At 34.8% G+C, this 20,851-nt stretch overlaps 1 protein-coding gene across 1 annotated transcript in view; it reads left to right on the top strand.

The window, feature by feature from the left end:
- The window catches only part of LOC149791628 (uncharacterized), a 123,685-nt gene extending 104,412 nt beyond the window's left edge, over positions 1-19,273 (top strand). Inside the window, exons 34-47 of the mRNA XM_089970185.1 lie at positions 6,707-6,826; positions 8,487-8,573; positions 9,075-9,356; positions 9,682-9,717; positions 10,232-10,344; positions 11,409-11,473; positions 12,420-12,577; positions 13,048-13,159; positions 13,723-13,739; positions 14,702-14,837; positions 15,298-15,479; positions 16,042-16,106; positions 16,610-16,660; positions 17,977-19,273. Of these exons, the coding sequence (XP_089826311.1) occupies positions 6,707-6,826; positions 8,487-8,573; positions 9,075-9,356; positions 9,682-9,717; positions 10,232-10,344; positions 11,409-11,473; positions 12,420-12,577; positions 13,048-13,159; positions 13,723-13,739; positions 14,702-14,837; positions 15,298-15,479; positions 16,042-16,106; positions 16,610-16,660; positions 17,977-17,988 (1,436 nt within the window). The 3' untranslated portion in view covers positions 17,989-19,273. The remainder of the gene's footprint in view (positions 1-6,706; positions 6,827-8,486; positions 8,574-9,074; positions 9,357-9,681; positions 9,718-10,231; positions 10,345-11,408; positions 11,474-12,419; positions 12,578-13,047; positions 13,160-13,722; positions 13,740-14,701; positions 14,838-15,297; positions 15,480-16,041; positions 16,107-16,609; positions 16,661-17,976) is intronic.
- Positions 19,274-20,851: the final 1,578 nt, after the last annotated feature.

Genomic DNA, 20,851 nt, shown 5'->3' with positions numbered 1-20,851 from the left:
GCACTTCTCGCACGCTCGATGAGCCACGCAGAAATTAGGGATGTGAATGCCAGTCTCTTGCATGCATTCGAAATCGAAAAAGATGAAATTGCCTTTCTTCTTGTGACCGTCCTCTTTCTTTGGTGGGGGTTGATATTTTTGCACGTAGCATTGGTGTTCCAAGTCCACGATGTGGTGACAAATGTGACATTTTTTCTTTCCTGAACATACGTGTGCCTTGGTACTATTGGCACGTATGCCTTGTCCACAGGTAGGGCACAATCTCAGGAGTTGACAAGCACATTTCTTCTGTGAACCTTGCGTCTTCAAGTGTTGTTGGTAACAGGTAGGGCTGACAAACGTGCGCAGACAAGTTGAACAAGGCACTGGTTCTTCGCTCAGACAGGGTGGAGAGGCCAAACATCCTGGGCATTTCCATCCACAATGCTTGTGTTGCTCTCGATTGTTATAACCATAATCACATTTCTCACAATAATAAACATATCCCAGGAATCCGGTGATAGTGGTAATGGTATCGAAATGGTCATCGTGATAATAAACATGAATGTATTTTCCGTCCTTAAAATCTTGACCTCGAAACAACAGAGGTCCGCGCATTTCTTGAGGGTGCACTTTCAAGGTGTAGCGTGGAGCTAGGGCATCTTGCAATTTTTGCATCTCAGGAATGCCACAGGGTGTGTCTTTGGACAGGCCAGCTTGTTGCAACAGGAGTTCTGCTTCGTTTCGTTGTTTGGCTCGATCGGATCGTTGAATAGTTTTCCAGGCTCTTTTCCATTCTGCCGTGTCGTTCTTGTTGGCATAGGTTCGTCCCACCACGATGGCTCGGGCTAAACACATCTGGTCTTGAGGGTTGTTAATTCGAACGAGACTTGTTTTGGTGTTGCGAAGGTCGTCCACCAATAACATCTTTTTGCGTCCAGTCCCTTGAGGAGGAGAGACGTGGGCCATTTTCAGTGTGGCTTTACCATCGGTGATGTCAAACTGGTCATTAGATTGTTGTACGAGTTGAATCTTGTCCATGACTTTGGAAGCGGTTAGTTCTGAAGGTCTGCTAAACTCGATCCAAACAGGGGATTTCAAGCTGTCGTGATCTATGGATAGTGTCAAGCGATCGTCTTCTTTGGGTTGACATTGTCGCTTGAGTGCGGTGAGCAAAGAATCCCACATCTCGGTGATAAACCCTTCTGCTTTCTCCAATGGTACGTCAGCCTTGAAATCTTTAAACTTCACTGTATAGGTGTAAGCCGTGGTTCTAAATTTTCTAGAGGAGCGCTTTTCCGTCTCTCGAATGGAATAGTACTTTTCAGGGTTGACTAAGGGTGGTGAACTTGGTTTAGAGGGTTCGGATTCTGGTTCACTCATGTCCTCTTCAAAATCACGGGCATGAATTTGTGCCAAGATTTCAGCCCTGGTACTAGGCGATAGATCACGTTTCTGCCTCTTACTTTCTTCTTCTTTCTTCTCGAATCAATGGGATCGTTTCATCTTGAGTGCAAAACGTCAAATGACTCAAGTTTAAACACCATAGACTAATTTATAGTCATGGCAAACCAGCGTATATAAAAATGGTGTGTGTCTTGTCCTTTCACTATTCATTTCACTCTCAAACCGAGCACAACGATGGAAGAGACTAACCAAATCGAACGTTTCGTCAGAGCTTTGCGAGGGGTCATTAGAAAATTCTCTTCAGACCAGCCCACGGACTACTCTCCTTCCTTTCGAGATAAAAGTCAAGATACTTGCTATATCTGTCAGAAGAAAGGGCATTGGTCCTCAGAGTGTCCAGACAAGAGGAAACAAACAAGAGGAGTCAGAAGAAAAGAGGAATTCTTCAGAAGAAGAGAGGGATTCTTCGAAAGAAGAGAGGGATTTTTCAGAGGAAGAAAGCAGACAGGTGAAGAAAAAGAAACAGGAGAAGAAAAGAAGAAGGGAAGAAAGTGAGGAGGAAGAAGAGGAAAAGAGTGTGACGGTGAAGAAATTCAAAAAACAGAGAGACTAAACAAGGAGAAAGAAGAAGTCAATGAACTTTCAATTAAAGTGTTCTGTTGTGAATTGTGAATTGGATTGTAACAATGGAGAAAAGAATAAATTAATGATATAAGGTAAGTGTCTTTGAGTTATGATTTTAAAATTAGAACGGACACTCACGCACTCATACACAGACACGTACTATAGGGGGTAAAATGGGCTGTTTATTATTTTTATTTTTTTTTAGTTATTGGCAAATTGAAATTGTATTTCTTTTCGAGAAATGTGGGTGGCCCTGAAAAGGGCCTTTTTATTTTGGTGTAGGGGTGAGTTTAAGCAATCAACTTTAACTGCCTTAAGCCTTTGCCACGGCCAAGGCCTACTTCTGGACTGCGTAATGTTGATGATAATGATGATGATTGGGTTGAAATCACTAAGGGTGGTACGGTAGGCTTAGTCACAGGGTTGACGTGTTTAGCTCGGGAAGGTCGTATTCTCTTCGGTCGTAATAAAGAAGTCTGATACATTTGTTTCAGACTCCTTAACTCCGCTAAAATGTCCAACAGTACCGTGACCGTTTGATTTTCACCCTCTTGTTTCTTTGTTGCTACTTCTTCTTGCTGTTGTTGCTGTTGTTTTTTTTCTTACCTCTTCTTCTTGCTGCTGTTGCTGTAGGAGAAAAGCTTGTTCCGCTTCCTTTTGTCGTTGTATAAATTTCTCCAATTCTTCTTTCTGTCTCTGTCTAAAATTCTCCACTTGCGGTAATGAAGAAGGTAACGAAGGTTCCGGAACAAATTCTTGCGAGGAGAGAAAATCCACAAAATCCCAATTCACCTCTTCTGAAAGTAAGTCCGGGTTCCCTTGGGCAGTCTCCCCTGCTGGTGCACCCCAATGGATCGTTTTCTGAGTTTCCGTCATTTTGAATCACTCTCGCATAGATTGACTGCACACAAGTGCTAACGAATCTATATAGACCACGTGACGTCACAGACTGTTCTCTTCGGATTGGATGCGAGCTGACTGAATTTTGTAACGCGTGTTTGGATTGGTGAATGAACTCAATCCGTTTCAATCCTACCTCTACCTATAAATAAGCGCAGTTCACTGCATTGATTCACCTGTTCTCGTCGCTTCAAGATGTGGACCACAGTTGAGTCATCCACCCTTGTGTCTTCCATGATGTTTAGGACGGACATGCTCATGTATGTCCGATCCAAGTGGACCGTTGTCCACAGGACAAACACCAGCCTGTGGATACGTAGGATCTACGTTGAAAGACAAGGATGCCTGAAAAGAGTGCTGATTTACGGGCCAACAGTGAGACGCAGCCTAAGGACAAGAAGAAGACCAATGCGGTGCCATTTATGTTAATGAATACATTAACATAAACCCAAAGGCCCTTTTCAGGGCCAGCCATATTTCTCGAAAAGAGAATGACTTTTCAATTGCCTACCCGTTTTTTTAAATTTAAATTTAAATTTTATTTTTTTTTTTTAAAAAATCCCATATTCAATTCCCTTGTCGCTAGAGTGACCCAACAATTTTCCCCATGTTAATTTCCCTTGTCGCTAGACAGACCCATGATTTATTGCCATGTTATTTTCCCTTGTCGCTAGAGTGACCCACGATTTTTTCCCATGTTAAATTTCCATTGTCGCTAGAGTGACCCAGGGGTCTCTGTAATGCTAATTACCATTGTCGCTAGGATGACCCCATTCACTACTATCCTGACACCAGGCCGACCAGTCCTAACACAAACCTCTTAATGCTGAGCGCCACGCGAGGCAGCTGTTAGTACCATTTTTTAAGTCTCTGGTATGACTCGGCCGGGGATCGAACCCACGACCTCCCGCATCCGAGGCGGACGCTCTAACCACTGCGCCACCGGAACGGTAAGATAAAGAAAATAGGTGACATAAAATATTGTTGTTTATCACAAATTTAATAATATCAATCATACGACCCATTTAGTTAAGGTTTCAAATGTATTCAGAAATGAATAAGTATTATAATAAAGAATATTTTAATCATAGACAAATATGCTAGAAAAATTATTAAATTAAACACTTTTAAAAGATTTAATCAAATTAAAAGAAGAACAGGTAGTATTATAAAAGGATGAAATTTAGAATACACTGGTCAACAGTGAAATCATTACTGACTTGAAAAGGCCCTAATCTGTAGTATTTTGGTGTGCCGAACACGAATATAACCGTGAAAAATTTGTATTGGCTCTCGTTTTGAAGATATTCATATACCTCATTTTCTATGTTTCACTGTGTAAATTTCTCCAGTAGGACTGCAGCAACATCCGGAATAATGATGTAACATTGCATAATACCATCATGCTCACATCATCCACAGTTGATTGCATCATTTTCTGATGCAATGCAATACTAATGCCATGCGGCTGCTGAAGTAAGTTGACGTCAGCAGTGTACTATACATGTGTAGGCCTATTATACTAATGCCAGGCGGCTGCTGAAGCTGACGTAAGCAGTGTACTATATAAAGCCCAATCAGATAGGTTCAGCATTTAAAATATTTTAGACGTTGTGCGAGACAGTTCAAGCTACTGTTACATAAAACTTATTATTTTATCCATTTACGTACGATAAAGAACAGTAATGCCTCGAAAGTGTGTTAATACCGCGGACAATTTTTGCTATATTTGTGGGGAAGTGACATTTGCCAACCAGAAGAAAAGTATCAATTCTCAAGTGAAGAAGGCATATCATCTTTACTTCGGATGCAAGGTTGGTGACCAAGACAAGCCTTGGGCTCCGCATATATGCTGTGCTACATGTACAACACAGCTTTCACAGTGGTTGAATTGCAAAAGGTCATCAAAGCCGTTTGCAGTCCCAATGGTGTGGAGAGAGCCAAGCAACCACCTAAATGACTGTTACTTCTGCTTGGTTCCTCCTCTTTCCGGCGGAATAACGAAGCGAAAGAAGTCGAGAATAGTCTACCCAAACATTCCGTCTGCATTGAGACCAGTTCCACATGGTGAGGGACTTCCTATTCCAGAACCTCCAGCAGAATATTCTCTTGATTCATCTGACGAAAACAAAGGTGAGTCGACCTGTTCTTCTCCTGGTCCATCAGCATGCAGTGATCCAGATTTTCACTGTGGTGCATCATCAACCCCACACAGAATAACACAGGAAGAACTAAATGACCTGATTCGTGATTTGGACTTATCAAAGAACAAGGCAGAATTGCTAGGATCAAGACTCCAACAATGGAATCTTCTAGAAGAAGATGTCACAATTACTGCATATCGAAAGCGCCACCAGCAATTGGAGCCTTTCTTCAGAAAGGAAAGTAATCTGATATTCTGTTCCGATATTGAGGGCCTCATGAATGCTTTAAAAATCACTCATGACCCACAAGAATGGAGACTATTTGTGGACTCTTCGAAACTGAGTCTCAAGGCTGTGCTTTTGCACAATGGAAACATTCTTCCATCTATTCCAGTAGCGTATGCTGTCCACATGAAAGAGACATACGATAACTTAAGGCAGCTACTGAATTCCGTTGAGTATAACAAGTACAGCTGGCACCTCTGTGGTGATTTGAAGGTAGTTGCCCTTTTAATGGGACTGCAGCAAGGATATACAAAATACATGTGTTTCTTATGCGAGTGGGATAGCCGAGCAAGGGAAATGCACTACATGAGGAAGGAATGGACTCACAGGCAGAATGTAGCCATTGGAGAGAAGAATATCCAACACCCAGCTCTGGTTGAGGCTCAGAAAATCTTGCTACCACCCCTTCACATCAAACTAGGTTTGATGAAGAACTTCGTGAAAGCCATTGACCGGACTTTGCCAGCATTCCAATACCTGCATGAAAAATTCCCTCGACTCAGCGAAGCAAAGATTAAAGAGGGAGTTTTTGTGGGTCCTCAGATTCGAGAGCTTTTCAAAGATGACCGGTTCAACAACTTGCTGGAAGGTGACGCGAAACAAGCATGGAATGCTTTTCGCCTAGTTTCTACAAACTTCCTCGGAAATGTTAGGGCAGAAAACTATAAGGAACTAGTAGAAGACATGTTGATGAAGTATAAGAAACTTGGCTGCAATATGTCTCTAAAGATTCACTTCCTTCATTCCCATTTGGATTTCTTTCCTAGCAACTGTGGTATTGTTAGTGATGAACACGGCGAACGTTTTCATCAAGATATCGCAACAATGGAACAAAGATACCAGGGAAAATGGTCCACTACAATGCTGGCTGACTACTGCTGGACACTCCTCAGAGATGCTCCCGAACAGCTGTACAAGAGACAGGCGAAGAAATCTAAGATGTAGTCAATGACTTGATTTTTTATAGGTAGGCTATTACAGTTGACCTTTTACTATTGGAATGCATTTCGTTATGTAAACATTAATTTCTTGCAGATTACAAAAAAACTAGAGCCAATTTTGCAATTTGACTGTCATATTCGTGTTCAGCACATAAAAATTGATAAGAATTGACTAATTTTATTTCAGTAACATGACTTTTGTAAAAATTTGTTGTCCAGTGATATTAGCTTATGCGGGGATTGGATGACGCAAGCATTCGGTACGTCCCTTCAAATTCGACAAAACATATGTACATAAACTGTCATTATACTGCATCTTTTCATACATTATATAAATTTATTACATTAAATGAAACACACATTTTAGTCATGTGTTTGTCTGCTTGGAAATATAATGAGACCGAATTTATATGGAATAATCTGCAGATATTGATGAATGCATCGACCCAAGACTGAACGAATGTGATCAAATCTGCAAGAATGCTGCCGGAAGCTACAGTTGTTCATGCAATGAAGGATTTCTCTTAAACGGAACTAAGTGTCGTGGTAATTTAAAATCGATATTGCTCATCCTTAGATTTTGTGTAGAAGGAGGATATCAGTGGAAGTTATTTTCTGGTACCATATTTAGACAGATCATTTTTCTATTCATTCGCCATTCAACCATTCTTACGCCAACGTGGTATATAAAAAGCAGCCATCGAAAGGTTTTTTAAGGATAAAAAAAACTACATCTTATTCTATCCATTCCAAAACACCCCATAATCCCAAAATGTCTTACAATATCTGAGATACAATTGTTCTGAGAAAATGTAATAATTACTTTGTGAAGGAAATAATGGGTGTTTGTAAGAGGTACATTGGAAAACGGACACTTTTGTAGTTAAGAATACTGCTGAAATAACTTCCTAAGATTATACATCAAATTTATACAGTCGTTCAGGCAAGAAAGCCAGCTGACATATATAATCTATTTTAATGTCTTTCTTGGCATGTGTCATTTTCGCGAAATGTTGCTTTAGTAAAATTTATTGTAAAAGGTTGCTTTAATTGGACACTTATCTTGTAAAGCACATTCGAATTAAGAAAACATATTGCTTGTAATATTTATGTAAATTTTTATTTGTTATTATTATTATTATTATTATTATTAACGCAGCGACTACATGCACTTGTTTTAAATAGCTGAGATTTGAATTTAATGTAAGCTGGCAAGCTTGTTAAATAGATAAGTGTATATGTGCATCTGTTACAATTGCCCGGGGTGAATTCAGATGCTTCGGTGTCTAGAGCTATGTATTGAGATCTGTACTTACATTTTACTAATGTAGTTTTTGTTTGAAATATTAACATCATTTGATATTGGAGTTAGTTTAAGATTATCAGTATATCTTCACGTGTGAAATGAATGTGTTAGAATATGAAGTTTTTTTAAAAGTGTTGTTTTATTTAACTTTGTCTTTATTTGATCTTGACACTTTCTTGATATGTAATTTTCATTTGAAAAATGAATTCGATAAACGAAATCACGTTTCTAAATTTCATTTATTTCCCTAATAGTGTGCGATTCTTTTCACTACGGATTTAATTGTTCCAATTCGTGCAACTGCGGTATTGGTGCTGACAAGTGCGATCCTATCAAAGGTTGCCTGTGTAAGACAGGATGGAATGGAACAAATTGTGATAAAGACGTGGACGAATGCATCTACCGTCCATGCACAGGTGCTAACGTCACATGTATCAACACAATGGGATCCTACGTTTGTGACTGTGTACGGGGTTACCGGAACATTAGCGGTGTTTGTCAAGGTTTGTATATATGTATATAAAAAAATTGAAGAGATTTTTGTTTTTACAAAATGTAATTTTCTAAGATAAAGAAGTGTGTGTGATGTGAAAAACTACATCTTATTCTATCCATTCCAAAACACCCCATAATCCCAAAATGTCTTACAATATCTGAGATACAATTGTTCTGAGAAAATGTAATAATTGCTTTGTGAAGGAAATAATGGGTGTTTGTAAGAGGTACATTGGAATACTGCTGAAATAACTCCCTAAGATTATATATCAAATTTATACAAATAAGTTAACGGTGGAAAAGTCCACCTGTTTGACATGCTGTTGCTAGCAAGTAGCACACAAACCAAAATACTCTTTAAAAATATATAAAACCTTAAAACTACGAACATAAATTATTTTTCAGACCTTTCCCAATGTACAGAAAGCACCTACGGATGTGTATGTAATAAAGGTTTTAGGCTTTCTGAATCAGATCATCACACCTGCATACGTAAGTACTGAAATAACCTATGGAGACGTATTGTTTCGTTTGTTCTTCACTATGATCACTCCTATAATATATGCCTTCCCAATCACTAATTAAGCAAGTATAGTCATAACTACATAGCGACAATTTACAATACATAGTATTTACAATACATAGTAAATAGTAAATTTAAAGTAATCCCTACATTTCGCATAACAGCTAATAAACTAAGACTGTTTGTTTTTGTAGCTCCACAATAATATCCAACTGAGATGAATTGTGATACATACCTTAAGTAAGAAAATTAAATGTATAGATCAATAGTAAATATTAGACAAATATAAACTTAATTTTCCATATGTGTGTGTGTGTGTGTGTGTGTGTGTGATATTTTCACAAAATTTCACATCTGCTTTTAAATTGTTGCTAATCTAGATTTTGAACATAGTATTTGATGAATAATTTCGCTCACTCCGTTCATTCTCAACCAAACACGCGTGCAATTTTTTCTTTTTGACTTTTCAGCTTGTATAAACAACTCCTTCGGGCTGAATTGCAGCCAGTTGTGCAGCTGTAATATTTCAAATTCTTTAACTGTCAGTCAGACCTGTGATCCAATTAATGGTACCTGCTTTTGCAAGAAAGGATGGATGGGACCCGACTGCAATCAAGATATCAACGAGTGTGAATTTCAGCCAGCAGTGTGTCAGGGAATACCGAATTCAGGGTGTTATAACATGGAAGGATCATTCAAGTGTCCTTGTCACTTGGGGTATAAACCTGACGGAAATTATGGATGTGTAGAAGGTACAAGCACTTTTGTTTTCTGCATCTGTTAAGATTTGCTTTTATCAAAATAGTTATATAAGATTATTCTGGAATCCTCTCGAATTTAGGTTTGGTTTTCTAACTGCCTTGTCCATTTTTATGAAATGAGAATATTCAAGAAAATATGATAGCATTAACAAAACATCTCCGTCTTAATATATATATATATATATATATATATATATATATATATATATATATATATATATATATATATATATATATATATATATATATATATATTACGGCGACTGCAAGCAATTCAAAATTGAATCAAATGGTGTTCCTCTATATTTACTTACAGATGTCCAGCAAACCACTACACCAATAGAGGTAGATGGTAGGTATGAGTACGACATGGAACATTTGCTTAATAGCTTTATATATATATATATATATATATATATATATATATATATATATATATATATATATATATATATATATATATATATATATATATATATATATATATATATATATATTATGTGTGTGTGCGTGTTTGTGTGTATGTGCGTGTACATATGAGGCTACCCGTGTAACATAATAATATTTTAAAAACTTGTTATGATAACAATAGTAATTATAACGCCTTATAGAGCAAATAATTATTCAGATTAACTTCTTTGCCATTATGTAAACTGATGAGTTTATAAAATGTGTTTTTTTTACATATTGTATAATATAATAAAACTTTTGAAATACTGAAAAATTTGTCCAGGAAACAATCCTTAATATACGGCAAATATATACTTCACTCTGTTCCAAATCTTGCAATTTTGCTTGATTTTAAAGATTTTACCCATCCTTTGAAGTTATTCAATCTCGCAAATATACGGATATATGTATTTTAGATGGATATACAAGCGTTACGATCAGTATCACCTTAAATTTTAAACTTCCCGCATCTATGGATATCAAAGTTCCTGAAAACTATGCAAAAATGGAGAGGGAGGCTAATATTGCGGTAAGAAAATGAAACGAGCGGAATCCAATTAAATGCCATTACATTGTTTCGTTTTGGTAGTCATCACAATCCATATTTTCCTCACTAGTGCCATTCTCCGTCCATCACCAATACAAAATGGTTTATTCAGTGATATAGCATTTCCGCAAGCTCTTGTTGTCATGAAATTTTAAGTGAGTGCGTGAGGAAGAGGCTGCTTAAGTATAACATCATCCGATTAAATATAGATGTACCACAAGCATTCGTGTGTGTGTGTGTGTGTGTGTGTGTGATTTGGATTTTTAACGTAGCTTTAAAAAAGTTTCAGTCATATCGCTACGATGGCTGCAGTGTGGCAGTTTATAGTGATGTCTAGCACAGGAGCATCATGCCGCAGACATGTAGCATGATGTTCCACCGAGTCACATTATCCTGACACCAGGCCGACCAGTCCTAACACTAACCTCTCAATGCTGAGCGCCAAGCGAGGCACCTGTTAGTATCATTTTTGTAAGTCTTTGGTATGACTCGGCCGGGGATAGAACCCACGACCTCCCGCATCCGAAGCGGACGCTCTAACCACTAGGCCACCGGAGCGGTCAAGCATTCTAGTATTAAAGCGATTCGACCGGACATGGTTCGTGTTACGCATAATTCCATTAATTCGATGAAACAACACCTTGGAGATTACCTTTTGACTGATTGTTATTAGTGAATAAAATCCAACAACATACCTTTAACTTGTATACGAGTGCATATTCATTTATTTTAGGTATTCTTCCTTCAATAGAATAAAATGCAAACAGTATAAAATTTAAATCATACAGGCAAAGAGTAAAATCATATCTTCTTTGTTATTTTGTTTATTTGGTGATGATATAATGACTATTGAAGTAATTTGTTCTCTAGGAATACTTAATATTCTGCATGTAGAAGACAAAACAAATGCAGTTTGTTGCTTAAGTATAAACCGTATAATATATAACGTCACTGAAAGGATATTTCAAAAAGTCTGTGAATAATTCCTAACCTAAATACGGGTCTGCTTGGCTTAATGTCTGAATCTCCTTTCCCTTTGAAATTAGCTCAGTGAATTCTACATATCCACGATGGGTCAGATGTTTGAAAAAATCGTCATACAGTCTATTCGGTAAGAATTTTTCACATGACAACACTGTTATCACACACACACACACACACATATATATATATATATATATATATATATATATATATATATATATATATATATATATATATATATATATATATGAAGGTTACTGCATTTGCATGGGAACATTACGAACGAGTTTTTACTGCACGAGCTTGGGAGTACAGTATTAATCCGAAGAAGAAAAAACAAGTTAATATTTCCCCATACAAATGCAGTAACCTTTTTATAATATATTCATTTCGTTTTCCTACCTATGGCTTAATAATAAAGGAATACATTACGATTATGAAAATGTAAAGTTAACAGAGAAAATATTATCAACAGTATGTGTCTGTCATTAAATTGATTTTAGACTTTAAAGTCATAATAATGTGTGTGTGTGTGTGTGTCATTAAATTGATTTTAGACTTTAAAGTCATAATAATGTGTGTGTGTCATTAAATTGATTTTAGACTTTAAAGTCATAATAATGTATGAATACAATGTCTTTATACATGTGTTCAAAAGGTCTTTTTGAACACGAATACAGAGGTATCTAGCTTTCATTTAGCTCCATTTATCTCCCCAAATTCAATGTTTTGGTTATTTGCTCACCTTGACTAATATGGAGATATGCTTGTATGAAGTAAATAATGTTAGCACCGAAAACAAAGTCATTTTCAGTTGACCTTTTTTATTCACTAATCCTGTTACAGATTTCATATTAAAACCTCTAAACAATCAGTTTGGAAGATATCGTGACTAAAAATTACTCTCACTAACACAATATGCAACTTATATCTCTTAGGCTGCTAACATAAATCATGAGGAATTCAATAGATAGCCATAACATTATCTTCTTAGTGCATGACACGTCTTCGTTATCTCGCAGATTTCGATTAAATCAGATTTAGAACATTATCGATTATCGATTTCATTTCAGCCAAGGCAGCTTGATAGTGAATTACAGCATCATTTTTAAAAAATCAGATGAGGCTCTCCTGAAGCTAGCAGAAGCAAACACAGATTTAGCTACAGGAAAGATAACTTTGGCTGGTCAAGAGTGCACTGTCCTTGGACTTACTGTCGGAGAAAAACAATGTACTGTACCTGCCAAAACTATTGCTGCTTAGAAACTATTTTATCTATCATGATTACAAGTTACAATAATAAATGGTTTCGTGCAGTTCAGATCGTCTTTCGAATTAGTAGTATTGATCATGACTAACCTCATCGATTATAAAAAACTGGTAAATTTTTCGTGTCTCATTACTGTATTTCCCTATAAACATAAATTCCTGTAGAATTTGTAATTCGACAAAGACATTTCTTTTAAAATAGTAAACTGTTTGTAAACCAAGTCAAATCATTAACAATGATTTGACACAATAAATAGCTCTTGAAATTCGCAATCACTGTAGAGTCGATTTCTATGCATTCTGTATGTGCAGGTTTACAATCCCAATTTGATTAGACTGGTTTGTTTATTTACATATTCTTGGCATTTGTGTGCCAAATGTAAAGAAAAACTTAATGGGGTACTGATGGTTTCTTTTTTATATTTTTTTTAGTGCTTGTTGGTGGTACGTCATCGGATATACTATGTAATAGTTATCTCTCAGTAGCAGGGGAGTGTGCATCGGGATATGAATGTGTAATTTCAAACACAAGACCAAGATGCAGGTTGGTACAGAGAATGAATATATATATATATATATATATATATATATATATATATATATATATATATATATATATATATATATATATATATATATGTGTGTGTGTGTGTGTGTGTGTGTGTGTGTGTGTGTAGTTTGCATTGAGAAAAAATATATTGATATCTAAACTTTTGTAATTGACTTTCAATTTTAACTTTAATCTGCCCTGTACATAAAGTTAAATTGTATTCATTCCTAAACGGATATGGATTAAGCAATTCTCTTTTTATAGAACATCTAGTCGAAGTAGCTAAACCAGATTTGTACTTTAATTTTGTATCATGGTATCTGCCTTTTGTTCGGTATGTTGCTTTTCGAGCAAGGTCGATAAAATAAAGTTCACATTTTAGCCTGGAAATCATCCATTAAATCAGTGAATGATTTTATATGCCATTTTAATGTAAATTTAGTTAATAATAATGATATAATAATAGGTCAATGTTAGTAATTAAATAGAAATATCACCATTATGTGCCACGTGATTCGTTTTTTTCAGTTTTGCACTTTATTAATTTTATTTTTCAGTCCAATAACGAAAAAAGGTACGTTTGTAGATATCTCATCTCTTGGCCATTTGCTTTCGTCGTAAGCAGCATTTGCTTCCATTTTACACTACGCTGCACCTTGTTTTCATTGTAATAACATTTAAGAGGGCTAAATTCAAGACCGTTTTCTCTTCAAGGGCGTCGAATTGTATGGCCCATTTCTACGAGATTCGGTTATGTGTAGTATAAGGCATGAAACCTGAAGTAAAGTGGCTTGACATAAACATATTTTCCATTTCTTCACATTTAAAACAGACGAACTTTGCATATTTCAATATTTATAGTAGACGAAACTGTTTCTAAAAGTATTAACAAAATAAATGTAATTTTAAAACTGTTTTGTTGTTGTACTTAGGCATACTGCATACAACCATGTGCATTTGTATTTAAAAAATGCCTGTAAACTGGGCAACATAATATTAGGGCCGTCATATTTTAAAGATCGATGCGTATATTAAACGAGTTTTATCCATCGTTTACAAACCGTAACAGTGATATAGCAGACACAGGCTTTGTGCCAGGATTCTTTTCTTCCAAATCCTACCAAAGGCATATTTACCGGATGCGCTGTTTGATGCTTCCCGATAAGGTCACTAGCAGACGATGTAAAGTCAACGGTAAATCTGCCAGCTGACTACAAATATGGCGGTTGATGACGTCATTCGGGAACGGCGAGAAAATATATTTGGGTGTTATACTATTCGTATTGTGCACTAAATATATCAATCTATTCCCAAAACATTTTTGTAGTAATTAAAGTAAGACATATTCTGTTCACAAAATATTAGAACATGGGTGTATTTACTGCGATGATTTGTGAACATTTTCCGGTTGAAATGTTTCCAAAATTAAACTATACATGTAATATTTGATGGTTCTGAAACAAATGGGAAAAATATTTATTAAATTTCATGTTCTTGTATCAAAGGCGATTTTATTCTTATTTTTTATTTCATTAGATGACTTTGACGTATATGTGGCTGTTGGGATAGGGTCGGCGTTCTTTGTTTTATTGTGCCTTGTGAGTGCTGTGGTTATTATTCGGTCTAGAAGACCGAAAGGTAAAAAGTTGCCCATGGAGGTCAGGAGCAAAAGGTATTGAGATTCAATACATTATACCTCACTATTTGATATAAACAATATACGTAATGACATTTAGTGCTAGATTTTAAACAAACGTTTAACCTAATATTCTAATAGTTTCGTCAACTCAGTTCTAATATGATATTCATAACATTTGTGACTCATGCATATTCTTTATTTTTGAATATTCTTATGGATGAAATTTGGTATGGCATTTAAATATGCAGGTTAATACCGTTTAACATAAAACCATCTGCACAGATTTCAAGAAAATTAAATTCTTTTAAGATGATTTGGTCCACTGATCATGGCATGAAACGAATAGGCGCCCCACATGGCATGCATATATTTAGAAGAAAAAAATAAATACAGGTACTTCAGCAAAGAGGCAGCATACTTATGTCTAATAATGTTTTGACAATATATATATAGAGAGAGAATTAATAAAGTGTTGCAATATTTTGTGACTTAGTGGTCCCGACTTCGACCAGGCATGGAATCGTAAACATAGGAAAACAGAACAGGACGCCCCGAACTGGATATACGCTCACAGAAACGATATCTATCATTCTACACATCACGAAGATGCTTCAAATCGTTACGTAGATTTTAACCTTCTTGGACAGAGGGATTTCAATGAAAGAGAAGCGATAGGTAAATCAATACTTCAAGGTCAAGTCTTTGCACACTGTTCCTCGTATCTAAATTCACTAATGTGAACACATTTTTAAATCCACCTCATTTCTCTCATAAAAAGTTACAATTTGTCTCACGATGGCAAGTCACGTGGGATCTGGATAATGTATCCACTGCCATTTGAATCTAAACTAAAACACTTATTAGTATCACCCAAATGCTATATTTTGCAAACAATATCGTATACTCCAAAGGATATATTTTTCAAGCAAATTCATTACCGTATAATCCAATAGGTATATTTTTCAAACAAATACCCTACTGTAAACTTGTCAAATAGTGCGAGTAAATACTAATGTACACCTGATGTAATAAACAACATAACCTGTGGAAGCCTTTGAAAGGTTCAAAATCAAAAATTGAATCAATATAATCGTGTCTAAAGGTTTTGTGGCATATTGTGGACACAATTTTGAATGTGAACTCACTCCAAAATCAGGGTTATTAACCGATAAGAGATTTGTCTATTTTTGAAGAATGTGTTTATGTAATAGTTTTTTATGTATACATTGTTTAATAGGGATGAGCCATTATGATATGCCCGGTCCATCACACGAATACGCAGTGATCCCACCAACGAAAGAGGTATGTAAAAGAAAAGAAATGTTTATGACAATTTGTAAGGTGCCCGATTACTTTATTTTTAACTTCTTTATACTGTTTCTTATACATACATACATACATATATATATACATACATATATATATATATATATATATATATATATATATATATATATATATATATATATATATATATATATATATATATATATATATATATATATTTATTTATATTTATATGACATTTTATTAGGATTACAATTATCAATTCTTCGTTAACATTTCGACAGGTACGGTCATCAAATTTAGTTGATTAAATTTAAAGTATTGATATTTCATCAAAGACTGAAACAAAAGATTTAAAAGAATAGGTAAGTATCCTGTTTACAAAATGAATTAAGATTTAAGTGGGATTTCAACGGGTGTATCTTAGATCCTTTCAATGACGTTTTTGGCTTTCATGTTGATAATTTATAAAACACCTTTAATCACTTTTATAAATAAATGTTGTCGATTTATTTCAGTATCGCATAAAACGACCGAAGGTATATGGACTCGTCAATAGGGCTTATGATGTAAGTATATAGTGATGACTCCAAACTGAATAATAATAATAATAATAATAATAATATCTTTTTCAAAGTTTTGAAAAGCAGCACAACACAAGTACCATTCATATTCTGATGTAATGTGAAGTGCACATCGTTTCCTAAATCTAGATGTGCCGTTTATGAGCTTTATCTTGTCGACTCAGTTTTGGATACAATTTCTGAAATCTTTGTATATAAATGGATGCCAAATATATGTAAATATGCCTTCTCAATTTTCGGTTTTCACCTCAAGTTCTTTGTATACATTGTCTCTTGTGGAAGAATATCCCTTTGATGAGTTTTGTGTCGTCCATCCAGAGTTTTATTTATTACGTGATGACCTTTGGGAAACAATTTCATATCTTTAACATGGAATGATTCTCATTGCCGGCATAAATCAAGAAATGTACAACATATTCTCATAGCTTTTGGTAAAGATTTGTGTGTATTGTATTTGAAATGTTTGTCTTGTTGTTATGTGTTTTAGTCCCCAATTGTTTGTCGTCATGACCTTGGATTCCACAAAATAACTTCATCCAAAATCTCTTGCATTTCAAAACAATTTTACATCTGGCTTCAAATGTATGACACCTTAAGTGGATTTTATGGCAAGCGTTCCATGACATCATTTACGTTAAGTTATACCCTCGATTAACAGTCCTCCTGAATTTGGTTTCCACCAATATATTTTCTTGTATTTTAACGGATCTTGACTTGAATTTTGTACTGATGAGGCCTTGAATCTGATTAATTTCAAACGTTCCACATTATCATTCAGAAGAATTACTGCCCCCCCCAAAAAAAAAAAAAAAAAAACAACAAAGAAAAAACGTTTGCCCTCCCAATTTTGTCTCCGAAACAGTTTTACAAGGAAATTTTATATTTAAACAAAAGTCATGTTTACGTTGATCTGGATGGAAACTTGAGGCTGGTTCCAATTCATCATTTAGATTTAAATGAGTTATGGCCAAAGCGTGTTTACTCTCCAAACTTTTATATTCTAGCGGAAATTTCGGCGGTGCTGCGCAATTTGTAGAGAGTGACTCTGTTTGCAATGCACTCATCACTGCTGTCTCTATCTTTTGTTGTATTTTTCTTATTCACTATTATATTTCTTTCAAAAACCTGAATATACAATTTACATTATCTGTCACAATAACTTAGATTTATGAAATTCGTATTCCTGCTCCATTGAAGGGCGAACATAATTAAAACAATTGTCATAGGGTTGTGGGAATAGCTGCATTTAATAAAGGGGTTTAATATTTGTGTTATTTTCACGTGGCTTTTTGTACTTGCAGAATCAGAAGTGATCAACAGTAATGTGCACCTGGCTCGGATGACTTGGAATTTTGCTATGCAGCTATGATTAACATAATTTAAAATACAAATTATTGCACTAATTGTACATTGTCCCGTTTTAAATCAGACTGAGTTTGTTTAAACTGAAGAAAGTCATTAAAATTTGGAAGCATAATTTTTACTGGCATAAATATTGCATATGTTGTACATTGTCCCGTTTTAAATCAGACTGAGTTTGTTTAAACTGAAGAAAGTCATTTACATTTGGAAGCATAATTTTTACTGGCATAAATATTGCAACTGTTGATGACACAATATAATTGTTCTAATGTGTATTGCCTACAGACGTAATCTGTCTAATAGTCCTAGTACCAATTTTATAGCTTCATTGTGGGTTTGTATAATATTATAAGGATAAATAAAATAACGGAAAAGCGTATTTTTGGCAGTGAAATGTACAAATGTGATATGATGATTAAACATTTTCTTTGGTAATCAATCATATGTTATAATCAATTATATGTTATAATCAGAACTACAAAAAAAAAAAATTTGTTGGAAATGTCTTAAATGCATATATATAATGAATATGTTAAGATGTATAAAAATTAGTATTTTTGGTTACATGACAGCTTTTTTTTTCATGCAATACAATTGCTTGCTCTTTATGTATTTATGATTTGTGTAGTTGCAAATTTTTATTAAATAATTTAATCTTGAGTTTCTATTTAATGTAAAGCAGCACTGATATAGTTTTAAGCCATGGACAAATAATGTCATTTATCAGAAGGACAAAAGGCTCTCTGAAAGTTATATTTTTCATTTTTCTTTTCATTATTTTTGAAGCAATGTTTGAAATATTCATTTGCCATATATGTATAACAATTCTTCAATTGGAAAGAAAGTAACTATCATTATCTTGCGAACATCAAAATAGATACAATTCAAGCAAATATTGTCATAATTTTCTTATCAGTCATTAGTTTGTCTATTTTTTCTTTGCTGAGAAGTAAATTGAAGCAACATTCATGGGAAAGAACTGATATAATCATCGTATTAAACATCTTAAATAAGGGTCTCTATAACCACGAATCTCGACTATTGAAAGAATTTATCCAAGAAGTAGGTTCTAAATATAACAATGATGAGCCTTTATCCAAGTAATGTCAAATGAATATTTATAAACAAATTCTAATATCTTTCATGTATTTCAACAAGAAATGTTCATATATTGTGTACATAAAACTTTGAGTTTCGAATTTAAAGAGAAAATAAATGTAGAACCTATTGGCTTAATTCGAAGTCTTGTTACTTTCCTATTCTGCCGATTTTCACTGTTGCTAAAATGTTAGCACTTACATTATTTGTCTTATATCTCTTCCATTATTAACACTTCTGTTTAATGGATCATGACAATATTTTATTGAATGCTCATGACTTTTAGTCTGCCACAATGAATACATGTATAATAATGGGAAGACTACTCATTGTGTGAAGATACGCCCTTGCTTCTCTCTCGCTGCTTTAATTCGATGTATTTCGTGTACAATTTCCACAGATAAATCCAGTCCAGAATCACGAAATTTCGTAGAATCGACAAAAATAACAAAATCTATTCGTTCCAGATCAAATGGAAAAGTTGTTGCAATGCGCATTCATTCAAAATATGACTCCAAATTTCAATTTTAAGTAGACAAAACGCCATAAATACAGAAGAAGAAAGCTCATTTTTGAAGCCCAATTCTTTCTGGCACAAATTTACTAGTTTTGGAACCGGAGTTTGTGTCCAGATATTAGTATTTTTTGCCTGATCTAAAGCAAACCAGTCCGAACTGAACTGCACACGGAAAAATGAACTTTTGCAAAAAGAGGGATAAGTTTCAGATCTGGAGCAAAAAGTGACCAGGACACAAAATCATGGGTCCACTATGCAAATAAAAACAAAAATGATAAAATGAATAACAACCCCAACAAAAAAATTAATAATTTTAACATTTCTGCACATGCGCGATCGAAATAGCCAATGAAAACGTCATTTATATACCTAGGCATCCGACAAAACAAACTTTTCTCCAGATGTAGATGTATTTTTGATGTATCCTAAAGTAAGCTCCCAAATGTGTCATCAACCCCCATTTCAGGCGAAAATGAAATGAATCCCTAGGTGTAAATGAGTTAATTCATTCTAACATAAATGCATATAACCGCTGCATTTCAAAAGCAGTATAAAAAAGGATCGTAATTCATGACCTATCGTTTTTCTGTAGTTTGTCTCTAAATTTCTGGCATGTTTGACACTTTTCAAGGAATGAAAAGTATTTTTAAAAATTAGTAAATTAAAAAAAATTCTGTTTCTATAACGAGATACTATTAGTTCTCTTTATAACTTATTTAGAAATAAGTAGAAAAGAAAAGGGAGCATTATTTAGTACAATCTGATGTTTGTTTGGTTTTTCTGAGAAAAAATGTTGTCCAAAAATTAATCTTGGCATATCCAAACCTCTCATGGATAACAAAATATTTTCTTTACTGAACAAAACGGATATCTCTGAAAAAAAATTATTTTGGAGACTCATCTTGCTAATGTCGAAATAATACTGTTACAAGCCAGGGATCTTTACTTAACCGAGTGGTATCAAGCCCTGGCGCGATTCCCGCTAGAAGTCATAAGTTTACACAAATTTCCAAAGACTTCCATACAACTAAAGTTGGGAATCCCAACGTGTCCGTTCTATACATAAATTTTAATCTAATCAATGCCAGACCACCGATTTCATAACCTGTCAAATATATATCAACCGCAGATCGGCATGGTTTCTCTTCGTTAGGTTTCCGTACCGCCAGCAGTTCACACCGCAGAAACTATACAACTAT

Source organism: Sinohyriopsis cumingii, chromosome 9 (genome assembly GCF_028554795.1).
Source record: "Sinohyriopsis cumingii isolate HCF-2022 chromosome 9, ASM2855479v2, whole genome shotgun sequence".
In the NCBI taxonomy this organism is placed as follows: domain Eukaryota; kingdom Metazoa; phylum Mollusca; class Bivalvia; order Unionida; family Unionidae; genus Sinohyriopsis; species Sinohyriopsis cumingii.
The sequence above is the reverse complement of the archived record's forward strand: the minus strand, read 5'-3'. Positions and strand labels throughout refer to the sequence as shown.